The sequence below is a fragment of the Fundulus heteroclitus genome, chromosome 12 (genome assembly GCF_011125445.2).
Source record: "Fundulus heteroclitus isolate FHET01 chromosome 12, MU-UCD_Fhet_4.1, whole genome shotgun sequence".
Lineage (NCBI taxonomy): Eukaryota > Metazoa > Chordata > Actinopteri > Cyprinodontiformes > Fundulidae > Fundulus > Fundulus heteroclitus.
In genome coordinates, this window is record NC_046372.1 from 13,136,560 (window position 1) to 13,159,042 (window position 22,483).

The 22,483-nt window shown below is 41.4% G+C and overlaps 1 protein-coding gene across 1 annotated transcript in view; it reads left to right on the forward strand.

Moving 5' to 3' along the window:
* The first annotated feature begins 9,130 nt into the window (after nucleotides 1-9,130).
* Nucleotides 9,131-22,483, forward strand: part of adamts12 (ADAM metallopeptidase with thrombospondin type 1 motif, 12) — a 33,838-nt gene continuing 20,485 nt past the window's right edge. The window contains exons 1-7 of the mRNA XM_021318091.2: nucleotides 9,131-9,242; nucleotides 9,345-9,709; nucleotides 20,100-20,271; nucleotides 20,429-20,637; nucleotides 20,730-20,813; nucleotides 21,835-21,959; nucleotides 22,065-22,214. Of these exons, the coding sequence (XP_021173766.2) occupies nucleotides 9,131-9,242; nucleotides 9,345-9,709; nucleotides 20,100-20,271; nucleotides 20,429-20,637; nucleotides 20,730-20,813; nucleotides 21,835-21,959; nucleotides 22,065-22,214 (1,217 nt within the window). The remainder of the gene's footprint in view (nucleotides 9,243-9,344; nucleotides 9,710-20,099; nucleotides 20,272-20,428; nucleotides 20,638-20,729; nucleotides 20,814-21,834; nucleotides 21,960-22,064; nucleotides 22,215-22,483) is intronic.

Below are 22,483 nucleotides of genomic sequence, written 5' to 3' on the forward strand. Positions count from 1 at the left end.
CGTAAATGCAGACACGTGGCCCAAGACCGGATCATCTTCAAGTTCCAGTGCACCTCACAAGTGTTCAAACTATAAAACCAATCTAAAACCGGACACTAGAAAATACAGGTGTAATTAAGTAAATTAAAATTTTAACCAAAAGTTTTTTCATCCATTCATTGTCACTTAAAAGATTTTTGGAGGTTGGGTGGGACGTGGTGACTGCCTGTCTCTAGCAGTCATTAGGGGAGAAGCAGGGTACACCCTAGGGCAGGGGTGTCCAAAGTGTGGCTCGGGGGCCAATTGTGGCCCTCTGAATACTTTTGGGTGGCCCTCAATTACATCTTAAGAATGATCTATATTTGGTTTTGCCAGCTCAGATGGTTGAGGCGAGACACTTTTAAAAAGTTGGTCAATTTTTACTGATATAAGGCCTTTCAAAAAAAAGTCACAAATTAAAATCTTCTTAAAAGGGAAAATATAAGATGCAACAACATTTTTTTTAAATCTTTTATCGGCCATATTATTGCTTTTAATTTAAGTTAATAGCAAATAAAACCACACACCTTTTACCAAATAGCAGACTTGGGTGCACCCGTTTATTTTACTCGGTAAAATAAAGCAAGAGTGGGCCGAAATTAATCCTGTTCTTGATACTGAAATGACACACACAAAAAGAAAATAAACAAAACAAAACAAAAAAAAAAACAGAAACACACGATCAACTCAAATAGTTTAGGACATTGTTTGCCGGGCGAACTTGCAATATAATGTTTGTGTTTCAAACCTAAAATGATTTACAGATTCCTTTTTTACAGAAATCAGACTGATCTGCTTGTTTCTTCAAAGTATTTTGTGTGTTTAGTTTATTGTCAACCAGGTGAAAATGAAAAAAAAAAAAAAAGCTTTTTACCATATTGATTAAAAAAAGGTTTTAGTTTTGTGGCCCCTGAGTATTTTCTACGTGACATTATTGCCATTATTTGGTTAGTTTACTCATAGAGTAAACCAAACCAAAAATGTTTTATTTTATTTTTTAAATTAGGATATTGCAAAAAGTATTTTTAGGAGGAAACATGCTACAGCTTATACCTTCATGGGGAGGAGCGCTAACTAGATTAATGATTGTCAGCCTTCAAAACGTGGAAAATGATGTCTATGCTCACAGTGCTGAATTCAAGCATAGGATTGGAAAGTTGAGTGGTAGGAAGACATGAGGCAGCAAAAGGTGCATAAGGGGCATAAGAAACAGCCATGAGAAGATTGTGGTGCAGCTTTTTTTAAGAGTTTCTGGGGATATTCACAAAGCAGGGATTGCGACTGGAGTTGGAAACTCAATGTCAGCTTTTTATCATCTGTTTATAATCCTCACAATAAGAGAAATGATTGTATTTGTAAATAACATATATACGTCCACACTAGTGGTCAAACGTTTTGAGTGATAAAAAATCATATTCTTCTAATACGTCACTGCTTCTTTGAGTTTGATGTTTATTGGGAGCTAGAATATCCATACTAAGCATTTAATTGATTTCAATGGGTTTTATTGAGGAAAATATCTAGTTTATAAAAACCACAAATTGTTTCTCACTGGCACAAGAGCTCTGGAATTCTCCGACCATGGACCCAATATGTAAAGGCTATGTCTTTTTGTCTCTATGCCTCTATGAAGAAAGCAGTTATCACTTTGCTTCTTCCATCCCCAAACTGCACGTGGATCTTTGGGCAAAGTGGCTCTTTTCTTGGTTCACTGAGCATCACTTCATTCTGTCTACATGTAGGGTTGGACTAGCAGCAGGAATAAGAAGCAATCTGGTGGTCTGAAGGACCTTTTAATGTGTTTAGCTACTTTTGAACTCAATGTTTTGCATTTCACTGAACTATGGATCATATATTTTTCACATCATGATGCAGATCCAGGTAGAGGCTCACAGAGTAGGTTCCTACCAGTTTCTATCAAAGCCAGAGATTTTAAGCCTGACTGTGGCTCAGGTGAAAGTCCCTATTCTCTCTGTTCCTCATGATAACCATGGTGATAGTTATTAGAGTAAACCTCCACCTCATGTCTGGTTGGGTGAATAAGTGATTAGCTGTAACTTAGAATTAGCCTGTTCTGTGACAGCATTTAGGTTTATCACTAACTTCAGCCTAGGTTATGCCGCCTCCCGCTGTTGCTGTGTGCGCATATGAACCGGGCGCCTCACCATCTCCGTCTGGCTCCGTGTCTCCTCTCAAATAAACGGCGTTCCCTACTGTTTCCCAGTTCCAGTAATGAACGAGACAGGCCGACGTCTCTGGGCTGCCAGTCTGTCCCTGTCCATGTGGTTGTGCAGTCGGGGAGCCAAATAACAATTTTCTTCAGTTTTCTTTTTCTTTTGACCAGTTAAGGCAATGTTGGAGCAGGTAACATATGGAATGCAATATAAACAGATCTGATTGTTTTGAAATAAAAATATTAAATCTAATGTAATCTGGGTCCTTAATGCATCTTTTTAACAGACATTTGGACATCTGAATGTTTTCTTTTGTGAGATCCAGGGCTGTTCAGAAAACATCCGGGGCTGAAGCCCTGGAAGCCCGGGTCTAATTTGGTGCCTGATGCCCCTCTTTATTCATTGTGGTATTTTAGGCAAAACCATGGCTGACCACCACTCCCTTGGACAAGTGGCAACCCTGGAATGAATGGTTTCACGTATTTTCACTGTTGGCACGGTACAAGACTCATTGTGACTTTTACTTTTTCTCTGCACAATCATTTGCCAGATGTTCTAAACAGTCTGATCAGGGCTTCATCAGAGAAAATGACATGACCCCAGTCCTGATCAGTCCAATTCTGGTTCTTCTTGCATAATGCAACTCTGTTCTTCATGTTTTTCTTGAAGGGAAATTACTTATGTGTAGCCTTTCTTAACACCAGACAAGCAACTAAAAGTCTCCTTGTCACTACGTGAGGAGAAACGCTAAACAATGACCATTGCCATTCATGAGTAACTTGCAATTTTAGCAAACCAGATCCAATGCTGGCTCGCAGCAAAGAAGCAATCAGTAACATCGATGCTGCTGTTTCATCAGTGTTGTTCAATCTACCACATATTAATTATTTAAAAGAACACCAGAGAAGGCCTTTGAAGGCTTTTGTTAGTGGAAACTATGTTTTCATCCTTCTCCCGTCTGGGTTTGGCAAGAGCTTGTAGTGCGTCAGTAAAGATGATGGACAAGTGGTTTATCCAATCATGTGCAAGGATTTTTTGATAAGGTCCCTCCTACTGAAATACCTCTCCAGTGAAATAATCCCGGATGGATGGAACGCCATCCATCTGGCGAGAGTCAGATTAGACAATCCTAGCACTTGATGGACTTTCTTGGGAACTTTGTTAATGTTCAAAGAAGATCTCACCTGGACAATGATTTGAAAAGGAATGATTTCTAGCCCCAAAGCAATATCCTTGCCTGTTTGCTTCTCAGATGGTAACCATGATTGGCAAAAACACCACCAAGGATGCTTTTCTAATTTAGTTAGAATAACAGAGTGATATCAGCTTCCTTTGGATTGTTAACAGTGTGCTAATGGTAAGAGCAATGAAATTATGCCTGCGGGTCATTTTGTAGCAAGGCTAAAACACAGTACAAGTGAGATTTTAATGATTAGCTTAATTACCATTATCTTTTACGAACATTGCAATCAGTCATATGACATCTGACCTTTGATTGAATAAACGTACCGACTCAATGTCAATCACCATCATCAACTGAAGTAGTTGAAATGCACAAAAATACATCACCATGACGATGCCTCTATGCAGGTTTTGGTTAAGCTGGACTTTTAAGATGTAATCTAGATGGATGCTCGCAAACTGAAAATTGACATATTACATGCCAGCAAACTGCATGCAAACACATGTAATAAACAACGTGGAACTAAGTCCTGACTTAACAACAGTTACTGTACAGGAATTGATGATAAACGTTTAGCAAACAACAGATAGAAGTTTAGCAAACAACAAGGAAATCAGTGACATTTATTTGAAATTTGTTTTTTTTTTTTTGTGTGCACAAATAATTGGCCACATGCCTTTTAAGGTTTATTTTGCTTGCAATATGTTGGCTTTGAAACACAAAAAAAATAATACAAAACATTTTATCTTTAATCATAAAAAGGAAATAAAAAATGCATTTATTTAACTCGAAATCAGCAAAAACAAACAAAAACATTTTTAGTTAATCTTTAAGATGCCTAAATATAAGATTCCGGACTTTAAGAAATATTTATCCAACCTTCTGATGTGAACTTATACAGTGCAAGCAATCCCGGCAACTAGTGAATGCAATTATTTATTTTTTCTATTTATTTTATTACAGAAGCAGCACTTTAATCTTGACCTTAAATTACCACAAAGTCTTGAGGGAGCCAGATAAAAATTAAGGGGCTCAGACAGATTACTCACATCAACACTCCTTAATGAGGAATGCGTGTAACAATCACCCTGCGTCAAAGCCTCTCTCTCTCCCACCTAAAACTAACAAAAGGTCTTGATTATTTTCCAGGCTCAGAGATTTCACAGTCTGATGAACATTAGCGTAACTTGGTGACTTAAAGTGGTCGCTTGTGGTTTGGGTCTCGGTGAGCAATAAGAGGGTGATTCATTCTGGGATTGAAGCACATCTGGATACATCTATGTGAGCTGCAAAAGCACAAATCATCGTACAGCACCTTCATCTAAAAATACGCAATCCACTCAAAATAAATTTGCTGCAAAAATGTGACTTTGTCCATCAAAACTCTGAAAATTTCCCCTTTGTTAAAATCAGATATCCAGGCGTGTAAAATGTCCCCAGTAAAACATTATGCGATTTATTGTTTAATGCTGAGGGTGTGTTAAGTCCAGAGAAGGAAATTGCATGTTGGCTTAAATATAGCTGCTTTGATCCTAAGTTTCCGCACTTATTATGTATGCTAGATGTTGGTTCCACTGGTTCCTGTTAGAAGAACTCCCAAGTGTGGCCTATTAGCATTCACATTGTTTTTTCATCCAGAACAGGCCAACGTTAAGGTACGATGTTATCACTCTAGAGATAAAACTCAGTGTGTGACACTGCATGCTATTAGCAGTGCATGTGAGGTAGTGTTCATGCTGAACCTAAAAGTTATCTTCTTTCTGGGCCATAAAGCAATTCTGTTAGAAAACATTTGCCATTGCTGCAGTCTTATGAGCTGGCACTTCCTTTTTCCCCTAAATGCCAGAGCAGAACGTATTCAAATCCTTCTTTACTCACATTTGAGCCACTGCCAAATTACAACAACACCGAAGAGCACAAGACTGTGGTAGGTCCATAACCACAAGCCCATATGCAAACTTCTTTTGAACTTTGAAAGCATAAATAAATAGGTAGACAGTGTTACCATCAGACTGCAGGTTTATGAGCTGACTGTATTGTCTGCCTTAGTGTTTCCCATGGAGTGAGACAGTGCAGAAGGGTCTGTGTCACATCTCAGTGGCTTCTAGACCACACATAAATCACACAAACTGGCCTCCAGCAGTATGAGTACCAGAGAGGAGAACAGCGTTTAGACTGAACAACTTAGCAAAGTCTTTAATTCAGTTCCATTTCTCTTATTTATATACTAGCAATTCACAGCAAATGTCATCCCAAGGTACTTTACACAGAAAATCCCATTCATAAAAGAAATACCCACAAATGCACTGCACAAACAGTGCTTTCTATTGAATAAAAGGAACGAATAGTAGCAGGAGCTCCTTTAGTGGCTTCAACTAGCAGAGAAACATTCCATTCAAGTCTATTTTTTATTTATATAGCGCCAATTCACAACACATGGATTGAAAAGGCAGTTTACAAAGTTGATTCGATCAAATCATACAGACAGATTGGTTTAAAAGTTTTGGATCTAAGGGAGCCCGGCAGCTTGCATCAAGACGTTGACTTGTAGCATTCACATTTCTCCTGAAAGAGAGCTCAGCGACGGTGGACAGTCGCTTGCACTGTCGTTGACTTTGCAGCAATCCCTCATACCGAACATGCATGTAGTGACAGTGGAGAGGAAAACTCCCCTTTAACAGGAAGAAACCTCCAGCAGAATCAGGCTCAGTGTGAACGGCCGTCTGCCACGACTGACTGGGGGTTAGAGAAGACTGAGCAGAGACACAAAAAGGGAGCACAGAAGCACTGATCCGGGAGTACTTTCTATAATAGAGAGGGTAATGGCAGACTAGCTCCACAGATGGCTGTGTCTAAGAAACAAACAACGTTTAAAAGCAGATAATCTCTGAGACAGTTAGTCATAGTAAAAGCTCAGCCAATCGGTATGTCTAGGAGAGAAACAGGGTTAGCTCTGAACATATGCTATATGCCAGCAGTAAACTCTATGAGTACATAACTGAATAAGTCATAACCACCATGACGAAAACATGAGGTTACTTGCAGTAATAAATGCAGATGTTATTTTCCCTTGCTGATGATGATTTGAGTGTAGTATATGAGAAGAATGAGAAGCAGTGGTCCTCCGGGGACCTATAAGCTTATGTCAGCAATTTAACCGCAGCAAGGGCTGAAAGGTCCAAAGGGCTTTGTTTTTTTAATCTAAAACAATGCCCCTTTGCCCGTAAATATCAGGAAATAATTTAAATGCACAAATTAAAATTCAGTCTTTTACAATTGTTGATCATTTTCACTTGGCAAAGCTCTTCAAATAAAGACTGAAACTTGTACAGAAGGAACTGTTTGCTCTTGAATTTCATAGAAAAGCAAAGAATGCATGTGTTTGCACAGGTTGTGCCTTAAGATTGACTTTTAGACTGCCAAGTTAAGCTTCTGCAGACAAACCAGAAGATAAGGGAGAAAAAAAGCATGGCATTAATCTGGAATGGAGTTTTTTCTAATTCTTGGCATGTATGTGATCTGTTATTTACACAGACTATAAAAGCATAATAAAAAATCATGGCACTAAAGCAATGTCAAAGGTTGTATATTGTAAATAGCTTAATTGTTGCGAAAAGAATACATGACACATTTAAGTCTGATCACCAGATTCTACTTTGTTTTAAAAGATAAATAAGTGCATCTTATTTACCTTTTAGAGACTTATGTCTCTAAAAGATAAATAAGTGCAGTTAAATTAGTGTGAATTGAAATAAGATCATAAAATAGAGAGAATTTTCCACAACATAGCTCATAAAAAACATGATGACGAGAATGGGTTTATCACAGCACTTTAAAAATAAACATCTGCCTAGAACTAGAATCAGGGTAATTTAGACCCTTCCACTAACACATCAAGGATCTATGGATGGCCCTCTGATAAACAGAAAATAATCTGATAAAACTGGGAACCTTACACAACAATGAGTGAACATCCCCCCCAAGCAAGAATAAAAGCCTCTGACTCGTTGCAAAAATGTTTACAAGCTGTGATACTTCAATTCAATTCAAAAATACTTTATTAATCCCAGAGGGAAATTAAATGCCAAATATTTCAGGATTTACTAGCATTGGCAATGCATGATGCTTGGCATTTAGTTATTTATTTACACGCTTAATACAACTGGATGGAAAATAAGACTTTACTTTACGGGTTAATTTGCAAACTCAGTTCTGGGTCAAATGTGGAACAACAACACAACAGCCCTGGGTAATGTGTTAGCTTAGTAGTTTTTATAGTTAAGCCTCAAATGATTAATACTCCTGGTAGATTTAGATTTCCAATTATTCTCATTCAAACAAGAAGTTTGTTTGTGGCAGGTATAAGGCTGATATCTTTAAGTGAACAATTCATTCTCTTGTGTGAATAAAGTTATAAACACAACTCAGAAAAAAGCAACCTTATTTACAGACTTAATTCACAGTTTTATTTAATCTAATCTGATTTGTTTCCATGTCATTGTATGGTTCAAAATGGTAGCCTACGAAGAATTCTGCTGAGAAGAACGAGGATCCTATAGTCTCATAACAAACTCGGTCACATTCTTTTAGTCTATACTTCTATAAAACTATACAAGTTTTATCCGAACAGCATAGATCAAGCATTTTGGTAAATAACCTAACTCAGCCGTTTTTAGAGTGGATTTATGTCACTAATGTTGTAAGAAAATCAATTTTATGTCACTGGTGCTTTACTTATACAATAAATAAATATTTCTTCCAGAAAGTCTTTCAGGTTATTTGTAACGACTTTTGACAGTGTTTGGGCTCATTAATCCATTTGCAACTGATTTAGTTTTACTATTTGTCAACTTCTTGCTGCCTTGTGTGACGTCATTAACCGGAATACATTTAAAGACGAATTGCCAGAGCATTTATTCCCCATTTTACGAGAAAAACAAAACATACTTTTCTAAAACCACGAAGTGAAGATTAATCATTTATTACCCAGCTGTTTTTTTATTTTTTTATCGATGTACACCTGTTGTTGAAAGGAAATTCAGTGCCAGCTTGTAGTGACCTGCAGCTGAAGGAACTCTGCAGTGACGCTGAAAACATCTCTAATTGAAAAAAAAAGCTGCAGCATAAAATGAGAATATCGTGATAAGTTTTCTAGCAAATGTTTGACTTTTCAGTGTTTGGTTTTCCAATGTTTAATTTTTCATTTCAACAATTTTCTTCATTGTTTTTCGATGTCATTGAAGCTGTCACTAGTTTAGCTCCATACCTCTCTCTCTGTCTCCCTCTGAACAGTTTCATGTCAGAGGTCAGTGTGAACTAAAAGCCTCTTTGGTTTCTAGATTGAAACTTCCATGATCCAACCGATGCTTGGGCGTCGCTGACACGTATGAAGGATGCGCTGCTGCATCAGAGGACAAGTCCGGACAGGAGGAGACAGCCGGGACGAAGCGCGCACGGTCCATTCAAGCGAGGGAACCCCCTTCCTCTGCTTCCCCCTCCAAGCGCTGCGGCGAGGAAAGTAGACACTCCTCCTCCTCCCCCGTCCTCCGCAGAGACGGGAGCTTTTTCCTCCCTGCACCCCCGATCGGGCGGCCAGTCCTCCACGGCGCAGCGTAGCCCCCTTCGCAATCCGAGCCTGTTCGTGTCATGACGCGGAGCGGCGCGGGATCGAAGAGGTCGGACCCTCCCACCAGCCCGGATCCCCGCCGCAGATGACTCCTTCTCCCGGCTCTTTCCACTTTGGTTCGGATGAAATATGCGATGTTCGCTGGAGCGCTCGGTCCTCTTTCAGCTGCACTTTGTTTTCGTGCTGGCAGCGGGCCACGACGAGCTGTCTGGCGGACTCCTCTCCCTCTCCAAGAAGCAAGGTCAGTGTGGTTGCATGGAAACGACTTTATGCGCAAATCTTTGCAGACTGCATTAAAAACGAAAAAGTTGATCAAAAAGTAAATTCAGCACTCCCTGTGTAGGGGGCTTCTCCCAGCCAGGCTCAGGTCCGTCCATCGTGCACCCCGTGAGGATCAGCGCTGATGGCCAGTTTCTCTCCCACTCCTTGTCTCACCATTTCAAGACCGGGAGAGCCAGGCGCGATCTGCGGCCCCTGGCTCCGGAGGGACCGGTCTACTACAAGCTCAGCTACAACGGTCGAACTTTAATGTTCAATTTGACCAAAAACAACCACCTGCTGTCAACTGAATACATCCTGGAGAGGAGGAATGGCAGCGCCAGCAGGACTGAGCGTGGCTTGTCTGAGGGGAACTCCTGCCACCTTCTGGGCACTGTAGAAGCCCCTGATGTCAGAGGAACTGCTGCCATCAGCACCTGCAAAGGACTGGTAGGTTATTTTATTCTACTCGCCCTATAGGCTGAAAAAAGTCAATTTTGACCTCCGTCTCATTCATTAGACAACAATATGGTCTAGTTACTTTTATTCAAACTGAAAAGCAGATTTTACATCTATTGGTTATTATTTTTAGAGCTCTATCTATCTATCTATCTATCTAGGTGGGGTATGATAGTCTGGACAGGTCGCCACTCTATTGCAGATATATATATAGATATATATTAATAAAAATTTAAGTTATTGTCCAAACAAAAATGCACAATAAATACACAAAAAGTGGTTGTGGTTTTCACGTGCTAAGTGTGCAGAATATTGTTTTCAACACTGCTTTTTATAGCAGTGTTGTCCAAAGTGCCGCCCTCGGACCCATTGGGGCCCTTTCAATGCTTTTGTGCAGCCCCGGCTGCAATGCAAGAAGGGTACAATTTTGGCCCACCAACATTGGTGGCTGGAGCACAGTGGACAGTTTTTTTTATTATTAATATTTCACTCACAAATTATATCTTCTTGAAAAAGAAACTATTAAATTCAACATAAATTCTTCTTCTTCTATAAACCTTGTTTTTTAAATTTAATTTTCATTTCATTGAAAGTGGGACGACAAATATCTGGCGGCTTATGCGAAAGAGGACTTGGACAGGTCTGTTCATTAAACTCGCCTAAATGCAGCAAGCATTTTTTTAAAGACATAGTGACCCATATAGTGTTCCTGTAGCTTAGAATTATGCCAATAAAATAGAAAACAATCTACCCAGAAAATTTAGGATGTCTCTTTTAATCAGGCAAATATGTGAAGTTTTGGATCTCTAGTGCTTTTCAGACAAATTTTCTACCAAGATATTACTTCGTCTCTTTAAAATACTGCATCTTTAGTTTATTAGGTAAAGTTTAAAAAAATCACAGCAAAAATGAATTCTGTTTATATCTAAAACGAACATTATGCTGGCCTGTAAGCACTTTCAAAGTGGCAATTGCTTTATAGAGTAGGCAAGTAGCACAAATAGAATAAGCTCAGGCTAATTAGTGGCACTGTCTGCTGGAGTAGCCAGTCTGCAGTCAGAACTTACAGTTTTAAAACAGCATCACCTCAGTAAGGGTGATAGGTGTTGTTTCTTTGGTGTCCAGAATATGACTTTTAAATTTTAATGTTAGTGTTAAAGGTGTAATTGCCTTCTTTTAGACAGCTGACTGGCAGTGTGCAGCAACAGATTGGTTAGAAGGAGAGCCGCACTGCTATATGCAGTTTTGTGTCCTTTTATAAATAAGACTTTAAACTGTAGGAATGTTATAATGTCCCAAATCCAGATATGTTCCCTTGAGTCGTTTTTTCTCAAACGGAAAGGGGAGCAATGCTCCCACCGGGTCGGGGGTCAGTCTCTGCCTCAAGCAGAGGAGATCCGATGTGTTGGTGTCTTGTTCACAAGTGATGGTTGCACGGAGCAGGAGATGAATAAATGCACTGGGGCTTTGTCAGCAGTAATTTAAACGACACTCAAGTATGTGGTGGTAATAGAAAGAGCCAAGCCGAAACATGAAGCCATTTATGGGCCAGGCAAACACCTTGGCATCCCCCAGAATCAACAGGAGAGCGATTTCTGGGTCTTCCTCGTTGACCTGATCGTGGATAATCGGAAGACAAACGATGGGTTGAAGGAGTGTGTGATGAAAAATCTCGGTGGTTTTTAATGCCTTACCTTAGGGGGAATGGTTAGTGGTTAGAGCGTTGCGCTTTCATCCTGGAGGTTCAGGGTTCAACTCCTCAGCGAGACCCTTAGCCCCAGAATGCTCCCCGGGCGCCGCACAGTGGCAGCCCTCTATTCTTCAACGAATGGGTTAAATGCAGAAGACAAATGTGTGTTGCAATGACAACTAAAGATTATTATAGATAGCCATGCCTGCTCCACGCAGCCAGCAGACTCCTCCATCTGACAGTGCCCTGCTTGTAGGTTTGCTCTTCAAAGACTTCCTGACGCTCTTTGCAGAAGGTCTGTTCTGCAGACTCACTGACTGTTGCTGCTTCACATGTTTTCCTCTTCACCAGCACCCTTTTGGCTCGCGCACGCTCTCTTTGCCGCTGTCTGTACTTGCAGGACGTCTTTGCGAGCTCCATCTGAGCATGCATGGTCTCTTTGCTCCGTGCTCGGAGTATGGCTGGAGTCACAGCTTCTGGCATATTTCTGTTGCGTGTCAAATAAGGTGTGACAGCCAGGTAGAAAGCCAGGAAAAAAGCACCATATGCTCTTTGTCCATTGGTCTTGTGCTTCTTTTACTTTAGCTGTAGTGTTTCCACACAGATGAAGAAGACAGCTGGACAGCAGATATACAGGACTATATTGAGATTTTCACGTGAAAAATCTGAATATAAATGAATGTTGCAAATATGCCTTTAAAATACATTTACTCGACAAAAATACCTTATTTATCTTGGCAAAGGTTATACAGATGTTTTAAAGGGACCGAGGAGACCATGAATGAAGAAGAGGAGGAGCATTTGGAGGAACAATGTGTCACTTCTTGCCATGAAATGTATCTCGGCGTGTCGATCCTGCTTGATCGGGTCACAGCGGGAATTCCTCGTCTAATTGCCTCACAGTTGCGCTGTGTAAATGCCGTTACTTCTTCCTGACTTGTAATCCTTCAAATGAGCTTCGTTTGTCACACGTGACTCATAATGAGTGTGAGATGACATCAGGAATTTCTAACTCTGACCCACTTTCCCTTTTCGTCCATGGCAAAAGGATGCCTTACGTAACACTAAATTCTGCCTATCTATACTTACTGTGTTTAAAGTACTCGTTGTACATTACCAAATGTTCTCGTTGTCATACTTAAAGTGCTCTAGGAGCTGCGGTATGATGTATTGCACCGTGTTGGTCTGTGGAGGAAGGTTTATAGCAGCTGAAAGCGCACAGAGACCATCAAACAGCAAGACACAGCCAGACAGATGTGGGAGTGAAACCCCGCCAGCTGCAGAGAGGCCGTTCATCCTCCTGAGAAGAAGAGAAAAGAAACACATACATGTAAATGGGGATCATTATTTATTTATCTGGCACTAGGCAGAAGTTTATGATGTTGGATCAAAGAAAAAAAAAGAAAGAAATATATGACGATAGTTTGCTAACCCACTATGAACATTTAATTTATTTCCCTTTATCTTTATTCCAGTTGTGATAATAGTCCACTTGTCGAGTTGCCACTTCTCTATAAGTGCTGGTCTGGTTTTAGAGACAATTATTGTGACCCACTCTATCTACGGTCTAGTCTGTAATCTTTAGAAAAGGGGGAACAAATAAATAACAGTGATGCACCAATCAGTCGGCCACTTTTACCTTGATCGGTTCAAGATAAAGTTAGCTTTCTTGTTAATGAAAAGCATCAAAATGGAAAAATTCCACATTTTTCAGTCAGTAATCAACACTAAAAACTAATTACATTTAGATTTTTTTTTTTACTTTTACATGGTTAATAATAAGCTAAACATGGCCTATTTTTAATGAAGAACCAAAACTGTCTGATTAGTCCAGAAAACGAAATAATTTATTTATGCTTTTATCAAACTGAGGGAGGAAAAATAGTTTGAGCAGCAAAAGTAACAATCCCAGCTGAACTTGTCAGTTATTAAGAGCAAATATATTATTATCGTTAAATATTATTAAGTGCAAATCTCAACAAGAAGTCAGTCATTCCAAAGAAAAGTGCGTGCAAACGTCAGTCACAAACGCGATAAAGGGGCAATTGACTAAGCAGCTTACTTACTTTGTGCGTTACAATTTCTCTGGTATTCAAATTATTAGTTTTTTGGAATCTTATGTGTGACAAGTTGTCAATTCAATTCAATTCAATTTTATTTATATAGCGCCAAATCATGAAACATGTCATCTCAAGGCACTTTACAAAGTCAAGTTCAATCATTATCTATAAACCTGGAGAGACATCAGTCAAGAAGATAAGAGAACAATGGTCTCCTGAACACTAGAACACACCGCTGTATTTCTGTCTCAGTGCCCAAACCACATCAGAGCACATTTGCTCTACAAGAAAAGACAAGTTGATAAGGCCTTAATTTACAAAAATGATTATAGCCACCTTACAAAAACTTAATAGATTTTACATTTACCAGAACGATGAGAATGGATTAACTATAGCTGCTGATTTATCTGGAGGAAAATATATTTTTGCTGATTTTTAACAAGTGTACCTTTTTCAGTATTAGAAAAATGCAGAAGAGAAAATGTCGTAAACAAACAGCCCAGTGGCAGCAAACTGATTTGCTGTAAGTTCTCTGAACCGTGACCTCCTCCAATCCCCACATGAACTAAACAAGACTTTGAACTGGTGAGCTGAGTGAAGAAAGTCTGTCCAACAATCTGTCCGTCTGATTTTTACCTTCTCACATTCACTTCCTCCGGTTAATATTGGGTGTTTGATTATGTCTACGAGGTGTAAAGCTGGCAACAGACCTGGGTCGCCCTTCCTAGGTAGCGTGAATCCAGATTATAGCCCAAGCCACTATATTAACACCTCTACATCCTGTCGTTTTAGCACCCCGCATCTGGCTGCAGATTTAATTGCTCTGCAGTTCAAACGAACGCCGTTTTACGGCTGCAAGCTCAGCCAGATTTGCTTCAAATCCTTGTGTCCTTAAATCGTGCAGGGCCTTACTGTTGCTGAACACTTGAAAACCACCGTGTTGGCCTGAGAATAAACTAATCTGTGCTTCTTCTGCTTTTGTTGGGTACTCTGTGTTTTTGCCAGACCCGGGGCACTGCGCGAGGCAAGCACATGCAAGCTCAGACCTATTATAACGCAATTTTCCTCACTTAAATGAAATGCTTCTCAGCATTTATGCAGATGGTAAATGCCAGAAATGTCTGTGACCTCCGAAGACCAAATTAACCCCCACTCCGTAATTATATTTTGAACCTAAAGGAATGCAGAGACAAATATGTTTGGCGCAGCCTTCAAACCAGCTTGAATCAGGGCATGTTTGCGCTTCATCATCTTACAGTAATGAGCGCCGTCAGCCCCCACCTCTCCTCGTGTCCCATTTTGTCCTTACCGAGGCCACTCAGCGGAGATTAACAGCAGCCCCTTTCGTTTCAGGTCCACTTGGCTGCTTCTCTAAAAACCCACAGAAGCAGGAAACGGGGGTAAAGCAGTTCCACATGGCTGGTGTATTTAAAGCACACACCCATGTTATGGTAACCTCACATGGCTCTGGCACCTCGCACCCAAACAGCATGCTTCCTCCAGGTCAGAGGAAAGGGATTAATGAACAGAGGTTGGAGAGGGGGTGGGGGGGGGGGAGCGAGGTTGACAGAAAACTCAACATTCAGAGCGGCAGCAGGGCAGTTCTCCATGTATGGAGACACAGAAAGCCGACGTGGTTCAAGGTTGCCTTCGCATGATGAGCACAAAGGTCCCAAAGGATTTGTGTACAGTATGGTCGCTTTAAGGTTAGAACACACAATATAACCGCACAGTACAGGCAGAGTGAGTCAGGCTGGATGTTTTTTCGTGCACATCATGCAGAGCAGCAGTCTGAGTTCTCAATGAGCCTCTTTGTAGCGTTTCCTACTGGTGGCTCTGCAGACCGCCACCACCTGCTTTTGTCTGCCGGGACTCAGCAGAAGTTTTAAAAGTCCGGGAAAAAGTCCAGGAGATGACCCAAGACGTTGCCAAACAACAATCCCCTAAGATCAGCCTTGCAGTGCCTTGCAAAAGTATTCACACCCCTGGAACATGTTCACATTATGTCTAATTTGGGGGAAAAAACTTTAGTGCATTTAATTCAGATTTGATGATATAACTGCACAGCGGAGCAGTGGGTAGCACTGTTGCTTTGCAGCAAGAAGGTTCTGGGTTCAGATCCAACCCTGGGCCTTTCTGCATGGATTTTGCATGTTCTCCCTGCGCATGTGTGGGTTCTCCCTGGGTACTCCGGCTTCCTCCCACAGTCCAAAAACATGACTGTTAGGTTAATTGGCTTCTCTAAATTGACCTTATCTGTGAGTGTGTGCGTTAATGGTTGTTTGTCCTGTCTGTCAATGTGTCGCCCTGCGACCTGTCCAGGCGACCTGTCCAGGTTTTACCCCGCCTCTCGCGCAGTGAACGTTGGAGATAGGCACCAGCAACCCCCGTGCAACCCATGAGGGATTAAGCGGGTCAGAAAATGGATGGATGGATGATATAACTGCGGAAAGCATTGTATTGACGTCCCAGACGTTAGCTGCTTTCCTGCACGTGTTTATTTGGGTCTCTTTGAGCTGACTAAATGAATGCACGTCTCTAAATCACAGGGAGAGCTGTTCCATTAAGAAATCCGCACATCCTTTCTCTAATTATATTAGCTTTACCTTTTAGCAAAAGATTACACAAATTAAACAAACTATGACAGCACGAAAGTGACGCGGAAGGAAATAGACACATGCTTTCAATAGTTTTTGCAAATGTCCCATTTTACTTTAAAACCCTTACATAAAATCTTGCAACTGGGGCAGAGGTTGTCCTTCCAGCAGATCAGCAGTATTAAACATGCATTCAAAAGCTACAACGGAGCGGTTTACATCAAAGCATGGTGATGTGTTAGAATGGCCCTGACAAAGCCCAGACCCGAATCTGAATCAGAATCTTTGGTAAAACTTGAAAATTGACGTTCAGATGTTCTCCATCCACTTTGAGCTTGAGCTTTTTACAAAAGAAGAACGTGCATCGATTTTAACTTTCTGCTAATGCAAGGCAGGTACTGAACATGACACCAAAGCCTTGCAGCTGTAATCGCAGCGAAACGTGGCTCTACTGAATGCAACTGCAGGCCACACATTTCAGATTTCTTTATTTCTTAAAAATTGGAACGCTGTTCATCCTTCTGTTTAGAACGTGCCTTACTTTGTGTCAGTGTGTCAATAAAATGCATTGATGTTTAAGGTTCTAAAATGACAAAACGGGAAAAAGAGCGAGAGGTCTGAACCCGGCTGTGAGACACTTAACATGTTTTCCAACAATATTTAGTCTGGTGTCCGGCCCATACAGCAGAGATAAGACAATCTCTCTTACTGGATGAGATATAGAGGAGCTGCGCAATCAGCTGAGTGTTTGCTACGCGGGGGCCTGTGGGAAACTTTCCCTGCAGAGCGTAGACATATCAGCCGGCATGCTTTGGAGATGAGTCCGCCACAGCTCGGGGAAGTTTTGGCTGATGGCCCACGCTCTGACTTGCTGCTGCAGAACCCATGTTTCGGTACTACATTGGGTTTTACAGAAAACTAAATAACCAAAACCTCAGGCATAAACAGATGTGTTTCACTCACAGGGGTTTTGGCCGAGGTTTACTAAGTCAAAACAATCCAGAGCGATTCGGCTGCCTACCAAAAGCATCTGTTTTGTATATATGTGGAAAGCAACATTTTCTGACTGATTGTAACAGATGTCGAAAACTATTCGTTCCAATGGGAGTGTCGATTTTTTTTTTAGTTCCTGAACTCCATGAACGCAGCGGTGGGATACAGGATCGTTGTAGCGCCACAGGCTGCTGTAGGATCGCCCTCTGACATTTCTTTTGCCGCTTTTTCCAAGAAACACACGAGTGACTCGTCAGGATGACCTAGAAAGCTGAGCTGTGCAGAAACAGCTCAGCAGAAGAGCAAGAAAGCTGGCCCAAGAAACAAATTGAGCAATCTCAATTTCACATTTTATGTAGTTCATTGTTAGTAAAGGTTTTTGCTTTCGACTGTGTCGATACAGACTTTTCTCTGTCCATTGATGTGCCGTTTTAGAAATAGTTGTTAATTAGGTGAATGGTCTGTTGCATGATCTCAGGTTGAACTTGATACCAAATCTGTTATTTAAAAAAACACACAATTAATTACCTCAAGGAAAATAATTTGTGTCTTTTCTAAGACAACACACCTTACAAATACCGGCTACCCTGAAAAAGATCTATGAAAGGATTTGTATAAATTGACTTTTTATTGCAGTGGCATGATTTTGTCACATTGCAAAATTGACCAAAGTTCTTTCATAGGTAAAGGTTCAATTCTGGATAATTATGCAATTCTTTATAAGTAAAATCTTTCACATGATTGAAGGCTTTCAGTAGGACATAAAACCAACAAGTATTCCTACCGTTGCTAAAATATTATATTGATTATAACATGTAAAATCATGTTTGCAGTAACGTTTATTTATTGTTATCTTGCTTTTGACACATAGACTTACGCAAAAATATAGACTAACCAGCAATTTAGGAGTCGTTTATATGTGCTTGTTGCGCAGAACCTTTTAACATCTAATTATGCAGATTTTTATACAGCAACACAAGCATGATATTCTGATATTAGGCGGTTAAGTGGTGGGTCGGGTCGTAGCTGGGCAAATATTAAACTTTGTTTTGTTTTTGTTTTTTTTATCCAAATTTACACTTCTTCTATCCAAGCAGAAATGTAAAACACCCAAAATAAAAATGTTTAAAACATTGACATGACTTAGTACCGGTAACCGACCTATGCCTGATCTATCCATCCATCCATCCATCCATCCATCCATCCATCCATCCATCTATCCATCGTCTTCCGCTTATCCGGGGTCGGGTTGCGGGGGTAGCAGCTTCAGTAGGCCCAGACGTCCTTCTCTCCCCAGCCACTTGGGCCAGCTCCTCCGAGGGAATCCGAAGGCGTTCCCAGGCCAGCCGGGAGACATAGTCCCTCCAGCTTGTCCTGGGTCTTCCCCTGGGCCTCCTCCCGGTGGGACGTGCCCGGAACACCTCACCAGGGAGGCGTCCAGGGTGCATCCTGACCAGATGCCCGAGCCACCTCAACTGGCTCCTCTCGACGTGGAGGAGCAGCGGCTCTACTCTGAGTCCTCCCCGGATGACTGAGCTCCTCACCCTATCTCTAAGGGAGAGCCCAGACACACTACGGAGAAAACTCATTTCAGCCGCTTGTATCCGGGATCTCGTTCTTTCGGTCACGACCCAAAGCTCGTGACCATAGATGAGGGTAGGAACGTAGATCGACCGGTAAATCGAGAGCTTCGCCTTTTGGCTCAGCTCTCTCTTCACCACAACAGATTGGTACAGCGCCCGCTTCACAGCAGACGCTGCACCAATCCGCCTGTCGATCTCCCGCTCCATCTTCCCCTCATTCGTGAACAAGACCCCAAGATACTTGAACTCCTCCACTAGGGGCAGCACATCCTCCCCAACCCAGAGAAGGCACTCTACCCTTTTCCGGTTTAAGACCATGCTGTAAGATTTGGGGGCACTGATTTTCATCCCGGCCGCTTCGCACTCTGCTGCGAACCGCTCCAGTGAGAGCTGTAGATCACGCCCTGATGAAGCCAATAGGACCACGTCATCCGCAAATAGCAGAGACGCAATCCTAAGGCCACCAAAACGGATCCCCTCAACACCTTGGCTGCGCCTAGAAATTCTGTCCATAAAAGTTATGAACAGAATCGGTGACAAAGGGCAACCTTGGCAGAGTCCAACTCTGATCTGCCTGATCTCTAATTGTGGGAATTTGCCATCCTCCTCACTGTGTGTGGTGGCCAGATAAACTTGGGTCCTCGTCCAGCCTTGCTTGCTTTAAACATTTCTGGCTGTAGATATGAGCATGTATAGGTAAAACGTTCTTCTCTTTAGTGAGCTTAGGAAGATTGGAACTCACCTGCCTGACTCTATATTGAATGTGCTCTTGTCTTTCCTATTTTGAAGAGTGACTAGGAGAAATGGGCCTCTATTCATTTTTATACTGTTTACACTGAGATCATGCCATCCCAACTAAATGTGATTTCACTTTAAGAGTTTTGACAAATCTTGACCTGGGTGCTAAACCAATGTATGAAATGCACATAAATGTACAAGCATTAAAAGTAAATGTTCCAGGAATGTACCTTTTAGGTGGGTTTGGAGGCATACCTTCATGTTATTGTTTATTCACAGGAATACTTTGTGTCTGTGTTTAAATAGCCTCCACCTGTGAGAACATGCACAGCATACTTCAGAAGGAGTTGTTGTTTTATCGCCTGAGGAGAAGAGAAATGTTCATATTCAGATCTGCTGGCTAATGACTGTGGGGTGCCTGTTTCTGCAGGTTTGTTAGGATGGGGGTCATCTGCCCTCTCAGCTTTGACTGAAACTTTGCAATTGCTTTGTTGATTTGTCTAGCGTTCCTCTTGTTTCCATGTATAAAAATAGGATTTAAGGTTTTATTCGGCTCACATTTCTTCTGTATTAGTTTTGTCGAACACATCTGCATGCCCCTCAAAGAACTGCTTAAACTTGGTTCGCTGCAGATGTTGGGACGTCTGAGTCATTTCGATGAATGATGTGGGCCTAAACTTGCCACGCTGTCATGTTTTCCTTTTCCTTTTCTTCTTACAGAGAGGATTCTTTTCCCTGCCAGAGGGGCATTTTTTCATAGAACCTGCTCAGAAATTGCCCAGTGATCCTGCAGGGACTCCAGAGCCACACATTGTCTCTCCAAGACCCACTGAGGAGAGAAGAAAACGTAGCCTGGAGGTTAAACAGACTCCTAGCTCCTGTGGAGTTCAAGGTGTGTCCTTCACTCAGTGTGTGAATATGCAGCTGCAGGTGTGTGTGAACTTGTAAATGAGACATTTTTTGTGTTGTTTTGTTTTTGCTCTGCCTGCACCTGAGTCAACCAAGGATAAGCGTGCTCTGAGCTATGTGTTTCATTATGCACGCTTTAGATGCTCCAAGTGACTCTCTCCAGGTGGAGAAAGAGAGGGAGGAATGGGAGAGGGAGCAGCGGAGGGGGGAGGCCCGGGCCCAGTCGCGTTCGCAGCGCTCGGTTAGCCGCGAGAGATGGGTGGAGACCATGGTGGTGGCTGACTCCAAACTCATCGAGTACCACGGCGGCGACAACGTTGAGTCTTACATCTTCACCATCATGAACATGGTGAGGAACCTCTCTGCTTCAAAGTTGTGACCACTCTGCGTGTCCCGCATGTCCACACAGGTTTGTTTTTAACACAAATTTTATGCTGCCAGGTTGCAGGAATCTTTCATGATGCTAGTATTGGAAACGCCATCCACGTCATCTTGGTGCGCCTCATTCTGCTACAAGGAGAAGAGGTAACAGTAATCCAAAGTCTTCTAAATGTTCAACAATGCTCCTTTGTGACTTGTTGGGCAGTGCCTACATTGTCAAGCAAGCAGACTTCATACGCATGTATGAAAACTGTCAGGTGGTAAATCCTGTGCACTCCGCTGTAACTTCTGCTTTTAAGTGAGAGGGCCGATGACCTCTTGTTTAAAAGCTGCTGAACCAGCCACTCCACAGTGACGAAGACGAAGTAATGGGCAGCAAAGCAGATGTGTAAAAACCCTTAAAATAAATTCAAATTCATATATATATATATATATATATATATATATATTTTTTTTATGAAAGTAATGCATATTTAATGAACAAGGACAACCAATTTTATTAAACTTCACCTGTGTCAATTGAACTCTTCTGAATGTATGTGCGAAAAGTGCTTCCAAGAAAAGGCGAATGCAGTCCTGTGGTGTTTCTTGCAAAATGTCATAAAGATTCCAAAATGTGGTGATTTTATTTTTGTGTGTCCTGTCAAGCAATGTGACAATAAAAATGTTTGTCTTAATGCCAAAAAGAGCCCAAGAGATTTTACTTTTACGAGTGGAGCTACAAACTGTTTGATTTATATATGCAAAAAGCTTTATCAGAATTTATGCTGGGACTATTTTCCGTTAAATGGACACTGAAACAGGAAGGTAGAAGAGGGAAAAAAAGGAGAGAAACAGATGAGACAAAATGGCGAAAACGTGAAAAAAAGAGGAGAGAAAAGGGAAAGAGCAATATAACATCACCTCAGTCTGCTTCTACACCTGCAAAGAGAGATATAAAAACAACAGCAGAACCAGCCGATAAAGTATTACAGGTACAAACAACCAACACCTTAATACCATCACTGAAGAATATGAAGTTACATGAAATGTATAAAGTGACAGCTAAAGATAATAATAAGGGTTTTTTATATAGAAGTGAATCTGTAAGTACCTGAATCCAAGCCCCTGTATGTTGTGGTGTAAATGTGGTGATTTGTACCATGAACTCTCTTGTTTGCTGCAGAAAGGACTGAAAATCGTTCACCATGCAGACACTACTCTGTCCAGTTTCTGTGCGTGGCAGAAAAACCTAAATCCACAGAGTGACACGCACCCAGCTCACCATGATCTGGCTGTTCTGATCACAAGGCGAGTGACCCACAAATCTGCAGTTTGAGTTTATCCGATTGTGCATACGTTCCCTATATGATGTGTGTACTTGTAAGAATTATTGACGCTTGTTTCCCTTCGAAGGAAAGACATCTGTGCAGGAATGAACCAGCCCTGTGAGACTCTGGGCCTTTCTCATCTGTCTGGGATGTGTCAGCCCCACCGGAGCTGCAACATCAACGAGGATTCAGGACTGCCTGTCGCCTTTACTGTCGCTCATGAGATGGGCCACAGGTAGAGCGTTTTTAATTGCTGTGCAATAGCTACTAGTGAGTTATCACAGGCACTGAGGTCATTATAAAGAAAGAACCCACTTTCTGAACAGTATTTCAGCATTTGTCAAATATGAAGTTAGAAATCAGCACTCAACTAGACATAAGCGCATACACCAACCCTACGTCTCATCAAATTAAAAACCATAAAGGTACTTTTATTAAATTTACCTTCTAACCTCTTGTCAGAATCCCAGGTTTCATATCCAAACGGGACACAGAAACACGTGT